Source organism: Pelophylax lessonae (assembly GCF_965119305.1).
Source record: "Pelophylax lessonae genome assembly, chromosome: 12".
In the NCBI taxonomy this organism is placed as follows: Eukaryota; Metazoa; Chordata; class Amphibia; order Anura; family Ranidae; genus Pelophylax; species Pelophylax lessonae.
In genome coordinates this window covers 206,963,251-206,983,385 of record NC_138779.1, presented here as the reverse complement: position 1 = coordinate 206,983,385, position 20,135 = coordinate 206,963,251, and the positions used below count along the sequence as shown (strand labels likewise).

Sequence of the window (20,135 nt, the reverse complement as noted above, 5' to 3'; positions counted from 1 at the left end):
AACACTTTTAGGACCACAGTGACCACATTTAGGCCTAGTATACACAATGAGGTTATAAGGCAAATGATCTTCTTTTTTTTTTTTTTTTTTTTTTGCATGCTAGTCTCCGTATCGAAATGAAGAGGTTACTAAAGTTACAAAAATTCCCATACAACAAAATAAAAATTTGGAAGTGATGTAAATTTGTTGTATTTTCGGACGAGAAATGTACTAAATAAATGAAAATCATACGATCTGATATCGTACAAGCGATTGTCCCTTCGGATAATTTCGGACGAAAGCTGTAACATAGTAAAATGTTGAAAAAGTGAAGCGCTGTACATACTTTCCGGATGCACTGTACACAAGATCAGAACATTATATGAAAAATACCGCTTTCAAAGGCATCTTACGATAATGTGATCGCAAGATGCGTTTGAAAGCGGTATTTTTCATACAATTTTTCTGATCATATATATATATATATATATATATATATACATAATAAATACAAAACAAAAGTATGTGAGAAACAAATAAAAAATAAATATCACTATACTGATCTAATAATGCTTTAAAAAAAATATTGGCATCTAATAGTAAACAGGGTATCTGAAATGTACATTCGATCATTAGGTCTGCCACGTGTTTTCATCCAGATTTTAATAGTCCCTAAAATTTTACAGTTGCATATTCTGTTTCCAAAGATGCTCTTGGTTGTTGCTGGCCTTCTTCTGGAGCTGGTAACTCAAGTAAAGTGTATATAACACCATCAGAGTCCGCAGTCTGTCCTTCCTAAAATGAATATAACATCAGCAAATCAAACAAGTATGGATTTGGCATTCACTATAGGGAGATCGTTGCTTTACATGGAAGATACTTTTCAAACATATATATATATTTTTTTTTTGGGGGGGGGAGGGGAGATATTATTGTTGCTTGCTATATAGAACCACATAGAGAGTTGTAGGAGATTCGAACCCACAACGCCAGTGTTGTAAGGCAGAATTTCTAACCACTTAGCCACTTGTTGCTCATGACGGAAGATCATTTTCATAGGGTTCCCTAACTTTTTTTTTTCAGTCAAGACATCCCCTTTAAAAATATATTCAGTCTTGAGGTACCCCTTTCTATGAAAAGTAATCTAATCATTTTCATAATGCAGCAGCATCCACACGCCTAGGACACCCAACATTGAGGATGATCTTTTTTTATTTTGCAATGCAAATATACCACACTGCACACTGGTACTGACTAGTATTCCAGTATTTTTCTTCTCCTTCAGATTATCTCCGTCATTCAGTGCTGACAGAGAGGGGCAAACATGGATGCTTTTCACAGATGTAAAAACATAGCTCCTGTCTCCAGTTTGTCTTTTTGTCGGTTCTCCTCCCACAGTGGGTGCAAGCCCTTCTAGGAGCACATTCACATTGCAGAGGTCTATGACTAAGCCTAATCAAGGTGGAAAAACATCAGCGGGCTGTGCCCAAGATGCAGGGACTGTAGCTGACGCCTCTGTTGGCTTACCAGGGCATGCGGTTAATTTATGTGGTGTGCAGCCCCTAATTTTGCTATTGTGATGGATGCTATACAAGCACCCAACTGGTTCCTTATCATCCATATGATGACATCGGTTACTAGGATGCCAGCAGTTGGCCCACTGGTACCCAAGGTTGTAATGCGGCACAATAAAAACCTGTGGTTTATGTAACAAAAAAAGGCAGTCTTAATCCATCCACACGCTTCTTGTTAAATGTGGGGTAATTTTTAACTATTCTGCTAAGGAACACACAAAGAACACAGATGGAACCCAAGGGTGTTGTGGCACACTGGTTGAAAAAACCTGATCTAAGGCTTGCAGACTGTGGGAGAACAGTTACTGAACCATCTAATGACTGTCTATATTTGGGCATGTCTCATTTTCTTTGTAGAAAAGGGGGGAATGGGGAGAGAGATCATCCTACAAAATTTCTGCTAATTTACAATTTTTTTTATTTACCCTATTCACCAAGATTCAACATTTCTCTGTTATTTCCCCACCATATAAAATGGTAAGGTCTTTCTAAGCCTTACATTATGTAGACGGTTTTCAATTCACACATACATCCAATCAAAGTCAAAAATCTGTTGACAACCATGATAGATAGATAGATAGATAGATAGATAGATAGATAGATAGATAGATAGATAGATAGATAGATAGATAGATAGATAGATAGATAGATAGATAGATAGATAGATAGATAGATAGATAGATAGATAGATAGATAGATAGATAGATAGATAGATAGATAGATAGATAGATAGACAGGTGCATCTCATAAAATTAGAATATCACCAAAAAGTTAATTTATTTCAGTTATTCAATTCGAAAATTAAAACTTTAGCTGTATATAGATTTGAATTTCCTGGTAGAGGGCTGCGCTGACTTTGGATTTGATAAAACACAGTGGACCAACACCAGGAGATGACACGGCTCCCCAAATCATTACTGACTGTGGAAACTTCACACTGGACCTCATGCAACTTAAATTCTGTGCCTCTCCACTCTTCCTTAAGACTCTGTGACCTTGACTTCCAAATGAAATACAACATTTTCCACAGTCAGGGATGATTTGGGGAGCCATGTCATCTGCTGGTGTTGGTCAACTGTGTTTTATCAAGTCCAAAGTCAGTCCAGCCCTCTACCAGGGAATTCTAGAGCACTTCATGCTTCCCTCTGCTGACCAGCTTTATGGAGATGCTGATTTCATTTTCCAGCAGGACTTGGCACCGCCCACACTGCCAAAACTACCATTACCTGGTTTAAGGATCATGGTATCATTTTGCTTGATTGGCCAGCAAACTCACCTGACCTAAACCCTATAGAGAATCTGTAGGATATTGTGAAGAGGAAGATGAGAGACACCTGACCCAACAATGCAGATGAGCTGTATGCCACTATCAAAGCACCCTGGGCTTCCATAACACCTCAGCAGTGCCACAGGCTGATCGCCTCCATGCCACGCCGCATTGATGCAGTAATTTATGCAAAAGGAGCCCCGACCAAGTATTGAGTTCATAGTATACTCTACATGGACATACTTTTCAGTAAGCCAACATTTCTGTATTAAAAATCCTTTTTTTATTGGTCTTATATAATATTCTGATTTTCTGAGATACTGAATTTTGGGCTTTCACTAACTGTAAGCCATAATCATCGAAATAAAAGAAAGACATTCTTTAAATATATCACTCTGTGTGTAACGCATCTATATAAAATATATGAGTTTCACTTTTTCAATTGAATTACTGAAATAAATTAACTTTTTGATGATAACCTAGTTTTATGAGATGCACCTGTATATATATATATATATATATATATTAACCACATTGCCTTTTCATTTATGTTATTCATGAGTGTATAGGGCATGTATGTGAGCATCATTCAATATTATTTGTAAGGTGCTGTTTGTTTTATTTATGCACATTTTATTTTATATTTAATTATGTGCTAACATCCAGTACTCCTGACCAGTGATGGAAGTAACTGCGTTTAAGTAAACGGCGTTACTTAAAGCGGAGTTCCACCCTGAAATACTTTTTTTTAATAAAAATACCCCCGGGACAGTCAGGGCTAGTACATTCCACAATGGATAGCCTCTGATCTGTCCCGGGTTGCACTTACCTTTTAGGACAAATACTTACCTTGAAAAAGTATTGTCCAGCGCTGCCATCTCAGATGTGGGCAGCTTGAAGCCAGCGCGATCCTTTTCTGCGTCCTCTTCCGTCTTCTTCGGTCCCACGATGCACTGCACCGGCCCCGCCGTCACTTCCGGTGCGCGCGCGTCATCCCTCCACAGCTTCTGGGCATGCCCAGAAGCTGTTTAGAAGGGAATGACGCGCGCGCACCGGAACTGACGTCGGGGCCGGTGCAGGCGCAATGATTCCTGGGAGCGATGACGTTCAGCTCCCAGGAATCATCGCAGAGCCAGGAAGTGACGACGGGCCGTGGCCGCCGAGGGGAGGAAGAGGAAGTAAGGTAAGTATATTTTCTTCTCTACGAGGTAAGTAAAAAAAAAAAATGCGATTATCCATTTGTTTTTCAGGTGACCCGGAGCGAGAAGATGGAGGTAAGTATAATTTTAGGGTGGAACTCCACTTTAACGCAGTTACTTTAGAGGGTAACGAGTAATCTAACTGATTACTCGTCCCCTCATGGTAATGCCGTTGAAATTACATTCGGCCGCGTTACCACAATTACATCTAAGGCTCCATGTACACGGGACGCTGGAAATGGCCGTTTAGGAGCAGTTGGGCGTTTTTTTCAGAAGCCCCTGAACCCATCTACATTTTATCTTATCTGTCCATGTACACATGGTCGTTTACAGTCATTTGCAGGCAGTTGCGTTCAGGGACTTTTTTTAGAACGCAATTATTTGCGTTCGAACGTGTGTTTCCCGCGTCTGAACGCGATGACCCGCGTTTAGCGTTCGCGTTTTTCATTTTAAAGGGGAATAATTTTTTTGACCTCTAGGAACGCTTTTAAACGCAAACGCCCGCTAAACGCCCGCTAAACGCGGGTACAAACGCGACCGAACGGACGTTTCAAACGTCCTAAAAATTCCAGCATTCAAAGGGACTTTTAACAACGTCCCGTGTACATGGAGCCTAAAGTTCTCCAGTTTTAGTAAATGTCTTCCTATGTCCTTTAGGTAGCCCTGCACTGTAGTATAAAAATGTATCCAGGAAAACCTACCAAATTATAGCATATTAATAAAATGACAATCTAATAAATGTTACTGATAATTTTAATTCAAATAATAATAATGTGAAGTCATTGAGTTTGAAAGAAAGTTACAATAACTTACCTTTTTTCTAATTTTGCTTTGTTCTGAATCGGTATTATCGTATATATGGAAAGAATCCCTGAAATATAAAAACAAGAAAAATGTTCACTATAAAAGATAACAAAAGTGCTTGGTGCACTGTTAACCACTTAACCCCTTGCTACCCGCCCGCCGTCAAATGACGGCCGAGCAGTGTAGCTATTGTTCTGGGACGCTGTCATATAGGCACTGATGGGCACTGACTGGCAGCACTATGGGCACTGATTGTGGGCACTGATGGTGCTGCCCATCAGTGTCCATCAGTGCCGCCCGTCAGTGCTCATCAGTGCCACCCATCAGTGCCACCCGTCAGTGTCCATCAGTGCCACCTGTCAGTGCCCACCAGTGCCGCTGGTCAGTGCCGCCTCTCAGTGCCCATCAGTGCCACCTCTCAGTGCCCATCAGTGCCACCTATCAGTGCCCATCAGTGCGGCATATTAGTACCTCCTCATCAGTGCCACCTCATCAGTGCCCATAAGTCGCAGACATAACCACAACTCAAGAAGCGCAAATTTCCCTTATCACTAAAGTGCAACCGTGATACCATAAATAATATCAAAAAATATTAAAAATAAATATATATATATATTGTGCATGAAAAATGGAAAATTCATATAAAGCCACTAAAGTGCATATGTGCGAACATAAATTAATATAAATATTATTTCCTGTGCAATATATCACAAATCTTGTTAAAATAAAATAATATTTATATTAATTTATGTTAGCACATATGCACTTTAGTGGCTTTATATGAATTTTCCATTTTTCATGCACAATATATATATATATTTTTAATATTTTTTGATATTATTTATGGTATCATGGTTGTACTTTAGTGATACGGGAAATTTGCGCTGCTTGAGTTGTGGTTATGTCTGCGATTCTTAGTTCTTGATTTTCTCTCTTTGTGCAGCAATTTCCTCATATTGAAAAAATTTCTCCTTGACGCGAGTGTTTACACCTAATATAGTGTGTACTTGTCTCAATACAGAGCACTGAGTGCAATTTCTGTCTGCTGCCTCCTTCCCCTGCTATCAACATGATTCACTTCTGACAAGTTTTCCTGACACCAAGAGAAAAATAGAGACAGGTGACAGGGGGAGGGACCTGCAGCTGATTGGCAGCCTCAGCTCTCTTCCTGTGTGCTGTGTGAAGAGGGGGAGGGGTGTGTCCCTTCTCCTCCAGTCAGCTCTCAGAGCTCTCCTCACTGAGCCCTGCAGCGTGTAATTTCAGTTCTCCGCCCCGTTTTGTGAACTCTCAGACTAGCTTTATAACATCGGCTCTAAACAGAGACAGAGAAGACAAGACTGCAGATAAACAGGTACAATATATGTAGGAGGATTTGTTTAATTTCTGTGTATCACCTGAGGCCAGGTATTTCCCTGGGTATATGAAAGGGTTTAGAATCACTTTAAAGTGGAGTTTTAGTCATTTCTGTATTTATTAACCAGAAGATTTTCCCCCTTAATGACCAGGCCATATTTTGTGATTCGGCACTGCGTTATTTTAATGGACAATTGCGCGGTCGTACCCAAATAAAATTGATGGCCTTTTTTTCCCCACAAACAGAGCTTTCTTTTGGTGGTATTTGATCACCTGTGCGATTTTTATTTTTTGCGCTATAAACAAAAAACTTAGCGACAATTATGAAAAAAAAAAATATATATATATATTTTTCACATTCTGCTATATGACATTCTCAAAAAAAAAAATGAAAAAAATCGAAATTTTTTAACATTTTTGGCCAATTTGTTTTCTGTTACATATTTTTGGTTAAAAAAAAAATTGCAATAAGCGTATTTTGATTGGTTTGCGCAAAAGTTATCACGTCTACAAACTACGGGAAATATTTATGTTATTTTTATTGTTTTTTTTTTTCCCCCTACAGTAGTAATGACGGCAATCTGTGATTTTTAGCGGGACTGCGACAATGCGGCAGACAGATCGGATCCCTAACTGATATTTTTGACACTTTTGGGCGGGACCAGTGACATTACTACAGTAATCAGTGCTAAAATTATGCACTGTTACTGTAATAATGACACTGGCAGGGAAGGGGTTAACATTGTGGGTGATTAAGGGGTTAAATGTGAGCGTAGGGGAGTGATTCTAACTGTGGGGGGGGTGTGGCTTGTGAAATGACCATAGAGACCTGTGATCCTATATAGAAGGATCACAGGAGCTCTGTGATCATTCCAGGGAGAAGAACGGTCGGCTGTGTTTACAACAGCTGACCGTCCTTCTCTCTCAGTGGGGAGCAATCGCGGGTGGCTGGCGGCAATCGGAGCCGCCTGCCCCATGCATTGGGGTCCCCGCTGCAGAGTGGGGGCGGGAGCGCGTCGGTGGCAGCGCGCGCTCGCCCCCTAGCTGCAGGCATGGGACCGTATACCTACGGCAGTTTGGGCAGGAGGGCCAGCCTGCTGCAGTAAATAGGTGGCGGGCGGAAAGAAGTTAAAAGCCAGCAGCTACAGAAAGTAATTAATAATCACACACTCACCTGTCCCAGGATCCAGCGATGTGGCCCCCCGAAGCCTTGGTTCTCTCCCTTGGCTCTCCCCGGTGCCGGCATCTCTAGTGTGGGCACCTGGCTGTGACAGCTTGCAGCTTCACAGCCGGGTGGCCACTGCGCATGCGCAAGATGCACTGCGCGTTGTGAATGGCGGGCAATATTCTGGGACCTGTGACGTGTCCTAGAAGGTTGTAGGGAGGGACGGGGAGAGGAGAACTTCCACTTGAGCCACCTAGGCGTCCCGAGTAGAAGTGGGAGCGGGTACCCTTCAAAAATAGGTACCTGCCCCCAGTGGTGTATTTTGGTTTTGTGCTGCCCTAGGCAAGACTAAAATTGGGCGCCCCCTCCTATGTAAATTTGCCCCACTCCTTTTTTAACGGATTTGACTCCCTCAAAAATTGAAGGACTACAAGTCCCAGCATGTACCCCTGAAATCTCACGAGAGAGAGAGAGGGAGGGATGATAGAGAGGGGGGATGAGAGAGAGGATGAGAGAGAGAGAAAGAGAGGAGGGGGGGGTGAGAAAGAGGGGGATAAAAGAGAGAGAGAGGGGGATGAGAGAGAGAGAGGGTGGGGATGAGAGAGGGGGATGAGATAGATAGCGAGCGAGAGAGAGGGGGGATGAGAGAGAGAGGGGGATGACAGAGGGGGATGAGAGAGAGAGGGGGGAGAGAGGATGGGTGAGAGAGAGAGGGGTGATAAGGGGATGAGAGAGAGGGGGGTAAGAGAGAGTGAGAGAGTGGAGGATGAGAGAGAGGGGGGATGAGAGCGAGAGAGGGAATGATAGAGAGAGGGGGGATGAGAGAGAGAGAGAGAGGGAGAGAGAGGGGGGTGGGTGAGAGGCAGTGAGTGAGAGAGAGAGAGAGGGGGGGTGAGAGAGCAACCAGTGGCTAATAGAGTCTCAGGTGGAGGGGGGCAGCTTTTCTGCTGCCCCCCTGCATAGTGCCGCCCTAGGCCTGGGCCTTGTTGGCCTAGGCCAAAATACAGCACTGCCTGCCCCCCCCCCCCAAAAAAAAAATGACATGTCAGGGGGTTGGGAATCCTTAAAGCGGAACTTCCACTTTTGGGTGGAACTCCGCTTTGAGTCCCTCACAGAAGTAAAATATGTTATACCCAAATCTAGTCAAGGAGCTTAGATGGGGTAATTATTCTTTTGTATGGCCTCCTGAAGAGTCAGTTCAGCCTAACAGAAAACAATACCCTCTAAAGATCAATATTCACTTTTAGTTAGCATTTATATAGACATTATAATTAGAGGAACTCACTGTAATTCTGAAGAACCTTGTCTGGGTATAGCCGGCTGTTCCTGATCAATATTTCCATACAGATGATCATCCATTGGTATCGCCTCCTTTTATTAGGCAAAAACACGAAGGTTTAATAAATTCTACAATATAAACTTCACCCAAAAATAAATAAATAAACAAACACACACACATATATACAGTATATATGCATCTTTTTCTTTCCTATAACTTTCTAACTTGTAAAGTGGAGATATAGGGTATGGCAGATGTTGTGTGTACCACTGTACACTGTGGTTGCTCCTGCTATTTGCTGCATCACTGTGGGTACACAATAGGGACATCATAAGCAGTAGGTGAATCCATGGCACTTAGACGAGGACAAAGCATGCAACACACCCAGTAATGTTGTATAGCAGCGGTGACCATAGCTTGACAGGTATACACAACATCCTTTTTCTCTGTGTTTAGGGACAGGGTCACTAAACACACATATACAGTATCTCACAAAAGTATCTCACATTTTTGTAAATATTTTATTCTATCTTTTCATGTGACAGCACTGAAGAAATGACACTTTTGTACAATGTAAAGTAGTGAGTGTACAGCTTGTATAACAGTGTAAATTTGCTGTCCCCTCAAAGTAACTCAACACACAGCCATTAATGTCTAAACCGCTGGCAACAAAAGTAAGTACACCCCTAAGTGAAAATGTCAAAATTGGCAATTCATAGATTGCCAATTTTGAGATTTTCACTTAGGGGTGTACTTACTTTTGTTGCCAGCGGTTTAGACATTAATGGCTGTGTGTCGAGTTACTTTAAGGGGACAGCAAATTTACACTGTTATACAAGCTGTACACTCTCTACTTTACATTGTAGCAAAGTGTTATTTCTTCAGTGTTGTCACATGAAAAGATAGAATAAAATGTTTACAAAAATGTGAGGGGTGTACTCACTTTTGTGAGATACTACATATATCTATGTGTGGATATACTGTACATACAGTATATTTATTTTTTATAAATTGGATTATTAAATATGTACATGAGTTTTTTTTTTCTTTTTCTATGAAATTAAGTTTAACATTAATAAAAAATATTAATTAATTAATTAATTAATTAAAAAGAAGTATATTTATTTTTTAAACATATACAAATAAAACACTTCATTAAATTACACCAAAGCATTTATAGTTTCCCTTTCATGAATTAAATAAAAGAGTAAATAAGCAAACAGAAATACATTCTAATATATTTCAAGCAATATCGTCTAACACCACCAATTTTCCAAGGGATTTAACCACCGACAATTTACAGCAATAAACAGTATGTTTAAAATGTTTTAAACTTTTCCAACAAACTGTATTAAAATAGAAATCACAATCATTAAATTGATCTAGGTTTTGTCTTTTATTTGGTTTTGTAGGTAATCTAGGCTTTGTCACCTCTAAAAAAATACTACAGCCAACTAAGATTTGCTAAACAATAAAATAATTATACATTTAACATTTTTTAAATGGGAATCAAACGATACCTGTTGAGTCTTCTCTAAACTCTTCACTTTTAAAACAGAACTCTTTCTTTTTCTTTAAAAATAAAAGAACAAAATATTTTATTGCTTGTTATGTGTTATGGTTCAGCAAAAAAATAAATAAAAAAAAAAAAAAAAAAAATTGTATATATATATATATATATATATATATATATATATATATATATATATATATATACCATATTAATTGAAAAATAAAAAAAAATATATACAAATATAGATATTTGAAAGTTCCAGGTACAACAGTTTCGGGCTATAAAAAAATGTTCACGCCCTTCCTCAGGTAGGAACAATCATAAATGATCCACATCATTTCAAAAGCCTTCTATAATTATCTTACACCGGGAATGGGAATCAATCAGGTATTTAACACTTTCTACTACACAATGATTCTTTTCATTTGTTATGAAAAGGGATAGCGAATGAAAAGAATCATTGTGTAGTAGAAAATGTTAAATACCTGATTGATTCCCATTCCCGGTGTAAGATATATATATATACACATATATATATCTATATATATATATATATATATATATATATATGTGTGTGTATATATATATATATATATATATATATATATATATACATACATATATATATCTATATATATATATATAGATATATAGATAGATAGATAGATAGATAGATAGATAGATAGATAGATAGATAGATAGATAGATAGATAGATAGAGATAGATGTGTGTATATATATATATATGTAGATAGATACTTTTTTTTATTATTATTATTATTTCTAAATGCTATTTTTCAAAATGTTGCACTTTTTAACAAATACAAACTCTTGACAGTGCTTTTGCACACATCACAGGCTAGGGATGGTAGCTACAATCCAAAGTTCACTCACAGCACCATCTGTTGGTGAAGTTTTGTGTTGCAGTGAACCAAAAGAAACTAAGAAGATTGAGTGATAACTATGGGTACCACACCAAATATCAATTCAGGATCATAAAGTCTATTAACAATGGGACTTCTATATGTCGGATATATATCCCACATTAATATTTTCATTAAAAAATATACTTTTATTAACGCATTGACAAATATTTGGCTTTTACAAAATCCACATAGCATCAAAATGTATTTTGCTGAAAACAGAAAAAAAGGAAAAAATTCCAGCAATAACAGCTGATAGTGTGTCTCCTGGTACATAGCACAACGTTTTGTGTGTGCACATACAGGGTTATTTTTTAAATTATTTTGGATTTGCACAACTTTAGCCAATATTTGCCCATTTTTTTGGCCAGTATTTTATTTTCAATGTATTTGCTGTGGTTTTTGCTCAAGAAGCGACAGTTTATTAAGATTCACCCAATGAAAACTGCATAAGACAAGCTTTACCCATGTGAATATTTTATCAAAAAAACTTTGTCTAGGTGTGGGATCCATGGATCTCCAACTATTTGGGGGAGGGGGCGTGGGGGGATTTTGAAAACTGTATTAAATAAGCTTTGCCCATGTGATAATTTCATCAAAAAAAAAAAGATTTGTTTAGGTGTAGGATCCATGGATCTCCAACTATTTGGGGGTAAATTGTAAAAAATCTTAACGAACACAAACTTTCTGAAGCTAATTTGTGAGTGGGGGCCCAACCTGCCACATCCCTGACGTAACTTCTCCCTACCTCTGTCCTTAACTCCTCTATCTTTCTCAAAAATCTTTTTCTTTCTAATAGAATTCCAAGTTTTATCCGGTTGCCGACCGCCGCACGACTATATCCAGCCCCGGCCAGGCAGAGTGACGTAGGGGTACGTCACTCGCCTGTCACTGACTTGCGAGCCAATTGACCGGCTCGTTCACTGACAAGTCAGTGCGTGTGACTGGCGGACCCGATCGTCCGCCGGTCACTCACGATCGCTCCGGTGAAGGGTGAAAGGCGGAGCGGCTTATGTAAACAAGCCGTCTGTCATTCTCCCCGGTGTAAAAATGAAGATCAGACGGTTCTACTATGTAGGACCGTTGATCTTTGTTTTTACACCAATAGCCATGTCCCTTTACAGTTAGAAACACGCCCCTAGGGACACACTTAACTCCTCCCTCCCCAATACAGTTAACCCCTTCCCTGCCAGTGTCATTTTTGCAGTAACAGTGCATATGTATAGCACTGATTACTGCAGTAATGTCACTGGTAACCCCAAAAGTGTCAAAAATGTCAGTCAAGGGTCCGATCTGTCCGCCGCAATGTCGCAGTACCGCAAAAAAAATCCCAGATCGCTGCCATTACGCGTTAAAAAAAAAACAACACCAAAAATGACAAAAATCTTTCCCTTTGTTAGTAAACGCGATAACTTTTGCGCAAACCAATCAAAATACGCTTTTTGCGATTTTTTTTACCAAACATATGTAGCATAAAACAAATTGACCGAAAATGTTAAAAAATTTTGATTTTTACATTTTTTTGGGGGGGAATTTCATATAAAAAATGTGAAAAATATTGTTATTTTTGCAAAATTGACGCTCTTTTTTTGTTTATAGCGCATGATCAAAAAATCGCACAGATGATCAAATACCACCAAAAGAAAGCTCTGTTTGTGGGAAAAAAAGGACGTCAAATTAGTTTAGGTACAGCGTCGCACGACCGCGCAATTGTCCGTTAAAGTCACGCAGTAAAAAATCGCAAAAAAGAAACCCCTGGTCTTTTAGCAGCCAAATCCTCTGGGGCTTAAGTGGTTAATTGGTACTCCAATAGTATGGCTATTTTTTAATAGCACCTTGAAGGCAAAAAGGCGCTCACCCTCATGAAGAATTTTTTTTTTTTTTTTTTTGCACCACTTAACCATTCAGGATGAAAAAAAATCCTATGTGTTAAGGTCTGCCTATTGGGTACACATAATATCCCCTTGCACCACTTTGTAAGGAAGAATTTCATTATGTACACTCAAATGGGACACTCAGTTGATTGATCTTGGTCATTTCCCAATTAATACCCATATGCTTTTAATATATTATTGTTGCAAGTAAAGCTTGTGAAACCAAAATGATATAATACAGCTATAACAGTATTTTTATACAAATTGTTTAATAACAACTGTATTAAAACTGAACAAAAGATTTATCTAACACCTTCTTCTTCAATGGAAAAGTGCATTACTGAACTATTCACCCTATTTATCACTAATGCCCCGTACACACGTGCAGATTATCTGAAGACTTTTGTCTGCAGATTTACCTTTTCTATGTAGTGCAAGGGCCTGCCGGATTGCATACAAATTGAAAGTGTTTAGGTTTGACCTCATATTATATGGTTTTGGTAAGTCTACAGACAAAAGTCTTCAGATAATCTGCACGTGTGTACGGGGCATTAGTGAATGTATTTTCATTTTACATATGCTCTGGCACATACTATAAATATTATCTTCCAACAATTTTTCAGTAATTACATACCTTCTAAATATGCAGAAAATGACAATCAATACAATTATAAATACAAGTCCCGCTCCAGTTCCGATCCCGGCATACAGGATTCTTCTTTCCTGTTCCCCTGTGATTTAAAAACACATTTTTTGTACGTATTGCCAATGTAAAGTTAAAAATAGAGACACGGGGTGACAAAATCACTGCTGAGAAAATCCACAATTTCATGAAGGATCCGTTGAATTACCCAATCATGTTTTTGTAACTCTTGTAGGCTCCACAAGTGAGATATAAATATCTGAGTTCCCATCTCCACCCATGTGCCCTAATCGTTCTGATCTTTCTGCTGAATTTTATTTAAAGAACATTGATGGAGTCAATAAACCAACGCCCTACCAATAGTTATCATAAATGTGTGAAAAAAAAAATGTGAATAGCAATAGCAGCCAATTAATGTAGTGTCCCACATTTCTTTGCTATGGTAAGGACTAAAAAAAGAAAATATATAAAATAAACGAATAAGAGAAGTCTGGGCGCTTGACTCCTTTTCAAACATAGCATTTGTTTTTTAGTGAAATATCTTCTGTTTTCCCCCATGGCCAGTATAGAAGAACCCATGTGGCATTGTAGGATGACAGAGAGGGGTGTGCCTGAACTTGATTAATAATGGTAAAGTAACCTCTGGCACCAATGATCATTGTAGTTATCTGTAAGGAGAGGAGGAATCCTGCCACTGACCACAAATGGTAGGGGCATTTTTTCCAAAGACCATCACTCTAATGTGCTTTAACCTGTAGATATACTCATTTTTAGCAGGCGTTCCATGAGTCTGGGAAGTTATTTTAAGGGTTCTTCCATGTTAAAATGGAGACATGGCTGGTCCAAATCCTGGTATTCATAGGTAGGTAAAATCAAGCTTTGTATTCTTATATCTTTTTGGGGCTGCAGTGATAAGATCTAATCAACGGAGAATTCATTTTTAATCCATCATCATGTTTTAGTCTCAGTAGTAATGTTCTTTAAAGAGGTTGTAAACCCTCGAAAGTTTTTTTTTTTTTCTGCAACCTGAAAGAGAAACCCATAATGAGCTAGTATGCATCGCATACTGGCTCATTATGAAATACTTACCTAAGAACGAGCCTCCGCCGTGCTGCCCGCTCACCTGTATGATGGGCGACATGTCCAGTCGCCCGTCTTCCGGGATCGCGGCATCCGGCCATCTGATTGGCCGGAGCCGCGGTGACGTCACTCCCGCGCACGCGCGCCGGAGCCAACGGTCACGGCACGGGGCTCTGAAGAAACGGCACCAGCGGCCGTTCCTTCAGAGTGCATGTGCCAGTGACGTCACTGGCTGCATGTAAGGTAAATATCTCCTAAACGATACATGTTTAGGAGATATTTACAGTACCTATAGGTAAGCCTTAATATAGGCTTACCTATAGGTAAAAGTGTCAAAGGAGGGTTTACTTCCTCTTTAAATTGATAACAAAGAAGTCTAACCTCACAAACTATGTAACTATATTAGATGGGCACCTTAAGAGTCAGTTCACACTGATCCGACACGACTTTGGGCGACTAATGCAGTCCCCCGTGCACCGCGACTTCGGCGCGGCTTGCAACGACTTCACATAATGGAAGTCAATGCAAGTCGCTCCGACTTTGAAAAAAAAAGGTGCAGTAACCTTTTTCTAAGTCGGAGCGACTTGAGTCACTCCTATTAGAACGGTTCCCATTGCACAGCACGGTCCGCTACTTGTCAGGCGACCAAGTCGTCTGACAAGTCGGAACAGTGTGAACCGGCGGTAAAGACCACAACATAAAGGGGTATACAATGTACGGTTAACAGCAAACACACACACACATCATAGGTTGAACTGGATGGACTGATGTCTTTTTTCAACCTCACAAACTATGTAACTATGTAACTAAATCAGCGCTTAAGCAAGGTACAATAAGTGTTAAATAAATTATAATGATTGGTGTTGGCGCTACCTATAAAATTCTTAGAAAATGCCCAAAGCGGCGTGAAAGGGAATGTGGGGTGTGATGACCCAACTACTAGTGAAATTGTGCCGAAATAATATAAGTGAAAATAAAAAAATACAAGGTGTATATACACATAAATCAAAATAAATACCAAACAGTGGAAATGAATAAATATCGTGAGTGTAATCAACCCACTACCATAAGCATGTAAACCAAGTTGCTGATATGTGAAAATAAATGAATAAATAAACGTGCCACATAAACTGTGAAAAAATAATAATAAAAGGACGTTAGGGTGTAAAGTCCATAAGTGGCCACTAGGTGGCGTTTAGCTGATACGACCTGTATATCGGGTTGTAGGGGGTTCCTCTTCGTTGTGGGGAGCAGACGTGGGCCAGGTGGCAAATGGCCTAGATGCTCACATAGAAGGAAGAAAGCCCCATGGTGAATAAATGCAATATACAGATGATACACAAGGTGTATCATCTGTATGTCGGTTGTCGGCCGTGGAACGCGGAAGCATCCCGGCGCGCACTGTGGTTTCTGATCTCGATCATCTATACGAGTGAGTTATCTACACCTTGTGTATCATCTGTATATTGCATTTATTCACCATGGGGCTTTCTTCCTTCTATGTGAGCATCTAGGTATATAGGTAGCGCCAACACCAATCATTATAATTTATTTAACACTCTTTACCTTCACCTAAGGTCTGATTGGGGCAGCTTACACCTTTTCATCCCCCCCCCCACCATATATTATAGTCCGTAGCGCTGGTCACTTCTCTCTATCAAGGTACAATAAGGACATGAAAATGTATATGAAGTGCTTGAATCCACAAAAGTGCAATCAATAATAATGTGCAAAACATGCTGAGATTAATAATAGATATCTACACAGAGGTAGTATAAGAAAAATTTGTGTAAAAAGGTCCATAAAAATTCATGTGACCAATATAGTGAAAAATATATATTAAAAATCCATAAATATAAAGTAACAAAATTGCCATAATAAATGGTGACTTCTGTGCAGAGTCTCAAAACTTCATGCGACCAACAAAGCAAAAAATTTACAATTCCACGAATAAAAGTGTCAAAATTGCAGTAATAGTGGCTCCGGTGCAAAAATCCAAATGTGAACCAACACCAATCCAACCAGTGAGTGCAACGTCCGTTCACCTCAATAAGTATGTTATAAAATGCATTCACAAAGGCACTCTCAAAGATCCTTTGTATTAGAATTGCAGTAGAGCAGGGATAGGGCTTCGCTACTTTCACACCTGGCCGTTTTTGTTGCAGGCGTTTATTGGGCTTTTTTGTGGACGTCTTTGGAAGCAGGCATGACATCTGAACTTCTGTGTAGGGGTATATATACACACACACACATGTATGTATATATACACATACACATATATAGGTGTGAAAGTAGCAGAACCCTATGCCTGCACTAATGAAATAATTTGCAGGCATAGGGCTTCACTCCTATCACACCTATATGTGTGTATGTGTATAAATACATATATGTGTGTGTGTGTATATATACCCCTATACAGAAGTTCAGATGTTATGCCTGCCTCCAAAGACGCCCAAAAAATGCCCAAAAAAAAACGCCTGCAACAACACACCTGGGCGTTTTTGTTGCTGGCGTTTTTTTGGGCATTTTTTGGGCGTCTTTGGAGGCAGGCATAACATCTGAACTTCTGTGTAGGGGTATATATACACACAGATGTTATGCCTGCCTCCAAAGATGCCCAAAAAATGCCCAAAAAAACACCTGCAAAAAAAAAAAGATTCTTATTTTTTCCTTTACTTAGATTAAAATGTAAGTTTCCCTTTAAGTTCATCCCGCTCACATCCGGCTCTAATTTATCCCAAAGGTATTCTATCAGGTTGAGGTCAGGACTCTCTGCAGGTCAGTCAAGTTCATCCACCCAAAACCCACTCATCCATGTCTTTATGGACCTTGCTTTGTGCACTGGTGTGCAGTCAGAGGGTTGGGTTGGTGAAAGGAAGTTAAAGTGTGCTTCTGGGGAGGACATATTAAAGTGATTCCACAAGCATTCAGGTTTATAGTACACCTGTGTCCAGACCATGGACATTAACATTAATATTACTAACGGTAAAATAGCTTTAAAATAAGTCCTCGGTGACCTCTATAGCTGCATGTACTGTGAAGTAATTCATCTACAAAGATCACAATAGGGACTCTAAATTTGGGTTTAGTCAGTTTAGAACAGTCTTTTCCAACCTACCCTGGAGGAACCCCTTAAAATAAATTTCAGGTCTCAGAGAACCCTTACTAAAACCAATTCACTTGGGAAGTAAATAGAAAAATGTCCCTTACAATGGTGGTCGGTAGGAACATTTCAACCATCCCAGACAGTGAAAATGATCATTGGTGTCATGCTGATGATATTGCCAAGTGGTGTTTGGCCTAGAACTATCCAAGCACCACCAAATAGGTGGTCAACTTGCCACAGCTCAGGGAATGCCTAGCAACCTCTGGAGGCACCTTAGTTGAGGACAGCTGGTTTAAAAACACCTGATGTGTGTTTACAATAGAGGGCTGCCAAGATTATGCTACAATAGAAAATGTTAGGAAATTAACTAAGATTTCAGTGCCTCAGTTATGAAATATGAAGTTGAATTTCTCCACAATGCTTATGGCTTCAGAGGTGAATGGGTCTTATTTTAAAGTGTTTTTACTGCTTGTTCAGAATTCATACCTACTTTAGTGTGGATAGTCTGGGCACAGGTTCACTTTAACCACTTCTCGTCCCGAAAGATGGCTGCAGCATGGACCTTAATTGCCTGGAAGGCGTCCATGTACGTCCTCCCGTGCATTAGCTGCCAGCACGCTCCCTGCGGAGCGCACGCAGCTTGCTCTCTGATTAGCGAGTCCATGAGACTCAGCTGATCACAGATCGGAGTAGGGTACGGTCCCGACCCCTTACCACATAATCAGCTGTAAGCCAATGACAGCTGATCACGTGATGTAAACAGCAGCTGGCGATCAGCTTTTTTTTTCTCCTAGGCTGCCAGCTTGAGGAGAAAAAAAAGCCGATCGCCGGCTGCTGTTTACATCACGTGATCAGCTGTCATTGGCTTACAGCTGATTATGTGGTAAGGGGTCGGGAAATTGGTCCTGAAGAGGAGCATCTGTGCCTACCAGTGCACCCTACCAGTGCCCACCAGAGCCACCTACCAGTGCCCACCAGTGCCACCTACCAATGCCCACCAGTGCCACCTATCAGTGCCAATCAGTAACCCCATCATCAGTGCTGCCTATCAGTGTCACCTACCAGTGCCTATCATTGCACATCAATGCCACCCATCAGTGCCCATAAGTGCCACCTATCACTACCACCTATCAGTGCCAGCTATTTGTGCCCTTCAGTGCCACCTACCATTTCCCTTCAGTGCCTATCGGTGCCACCCATCAGTGCCATCTATCAGTGCACACCAGTGCTGCCTTATCAATGCTGCCTTATCAGTGCCCATCAGTGCCGCCGTATCAGTGCCCATCAGTGCAGCCTATTGGTGCCCATCAGTGCAGCCTATAAGTGCCAATCAGTGCAACCTATCAGTGCCCATCAGTGCAGCCTATCGGTGCCTTTCAGGGCCTCATCTGCACACATCAATGAAGGAGAAAAATTACCTGTTTGCAAAATGTTAAAACTATAAAATTATTATTTTTTTTTTCAAATTTTTGGTCTTTTTTTTTTGTTCAGCAAAAAATAAAAACCCCAGTAGTGATTAAATACCACCAAAAGAAAGTTATATTTGTTTGAAAAAACTGATACAAATGTAATTTGGGTACAGCACTGCATGACCGCGCAACTGTCATTCAGAGTGCGACAGCTCTGAAAGCTGAGAATTGGCCTGGGCAGGAAGGGGGTTTAAGTGCCCAGTAGGCAAGTGGTTAAAGGATACGTGGAAAGAGAAAATAGATGTGTTATTAAATTTAGTGGAAAGAGGACATAGGCAATGAGGAAGTATTGAAGCACATCCGGACTTACACTATCAGATATCTCTGGTATCTTGTGAAGAACTCATTGCTAGTTCCCTTTTTCACCCAATAAAACATTACCGTCCACTCTATACACTTCTTCTTCTTGCATTATTTATATCAGTTCATTAGCATAGGATCTAAAACTTCTACTTCTTTGTATGATGCCTTCATATATTAAGTGATCATCTCCTCTTGATAATTACATCAAGCCTTTAGAGTCTCCATGAAAGATACGTGTCCTAACATTAACAGCCGTACAATTAGAAGCCACACAGGAAGCAGCTCTTCATTCCTGATAACTTGGTGGTTTTTTGCAAGTTTCCTTGAGGTTTGAGCCATCAACTTTGTTTCTACTTTATCAACCCAAACCAAAGGGCGGAGGTATCTCTATTAACATTAATGTGCTGTGAAATTACCTTTAGGTAATCTACATTGTATCCTAAATGCCATGTACTGTACAGTATCAATAAAATTGATTAAGTATTTAATTGAATATAAGATTTAAGGAACTGTTTTATTCAAAAACGTATCTGCTCTGTGTAATGGTTTTGCACAGAGCAGCCCCAATCCACCTCTTCTCAGGTCCCCTGCCAGCACTCCTGGCC

At 39.9% G+C, this 20,135-nt stretch overlaps 1 protein-coding gene across 1 annotated transcript in view; it reads right to left on the bottom strand.

Moving 5' to 3' along the window:
- Positions 1-651: 651 nt before the first annotated feature.
- LOC309569006 (sialic acid-binding Ig-like lectin 12) overlaps positions 652-20,135 on the bottom strand; it is a gene marked incomplete at its 3' end in the record, with an annotated part of 44,883 nt that continues 25,399 nt past the window's right edge. The window contains exons 8-12 of the mRNA XM_082274767.1: positions 13,564-13,660; positions 10,141-10,192; positions 8,627-8,712; positions 4,833-4,890; positions 652-774 (exon numbers count right to left, since the gene is read on the bottom strand). Of these exons, the coding sequence (XP_082130893.1) occupies positions 652-774; positions 4,833-4,890; positions 8,627-8,712; positions 10,141-10,192; positions 13,564-13,660 (416 nt within the window). The remainder of the gene's footprint in view (positions 775-4,832; positions 4,891-8,626; positions 8,713-10,140; positions 10,193-13,563; positions 13,661-20,135) is intronic.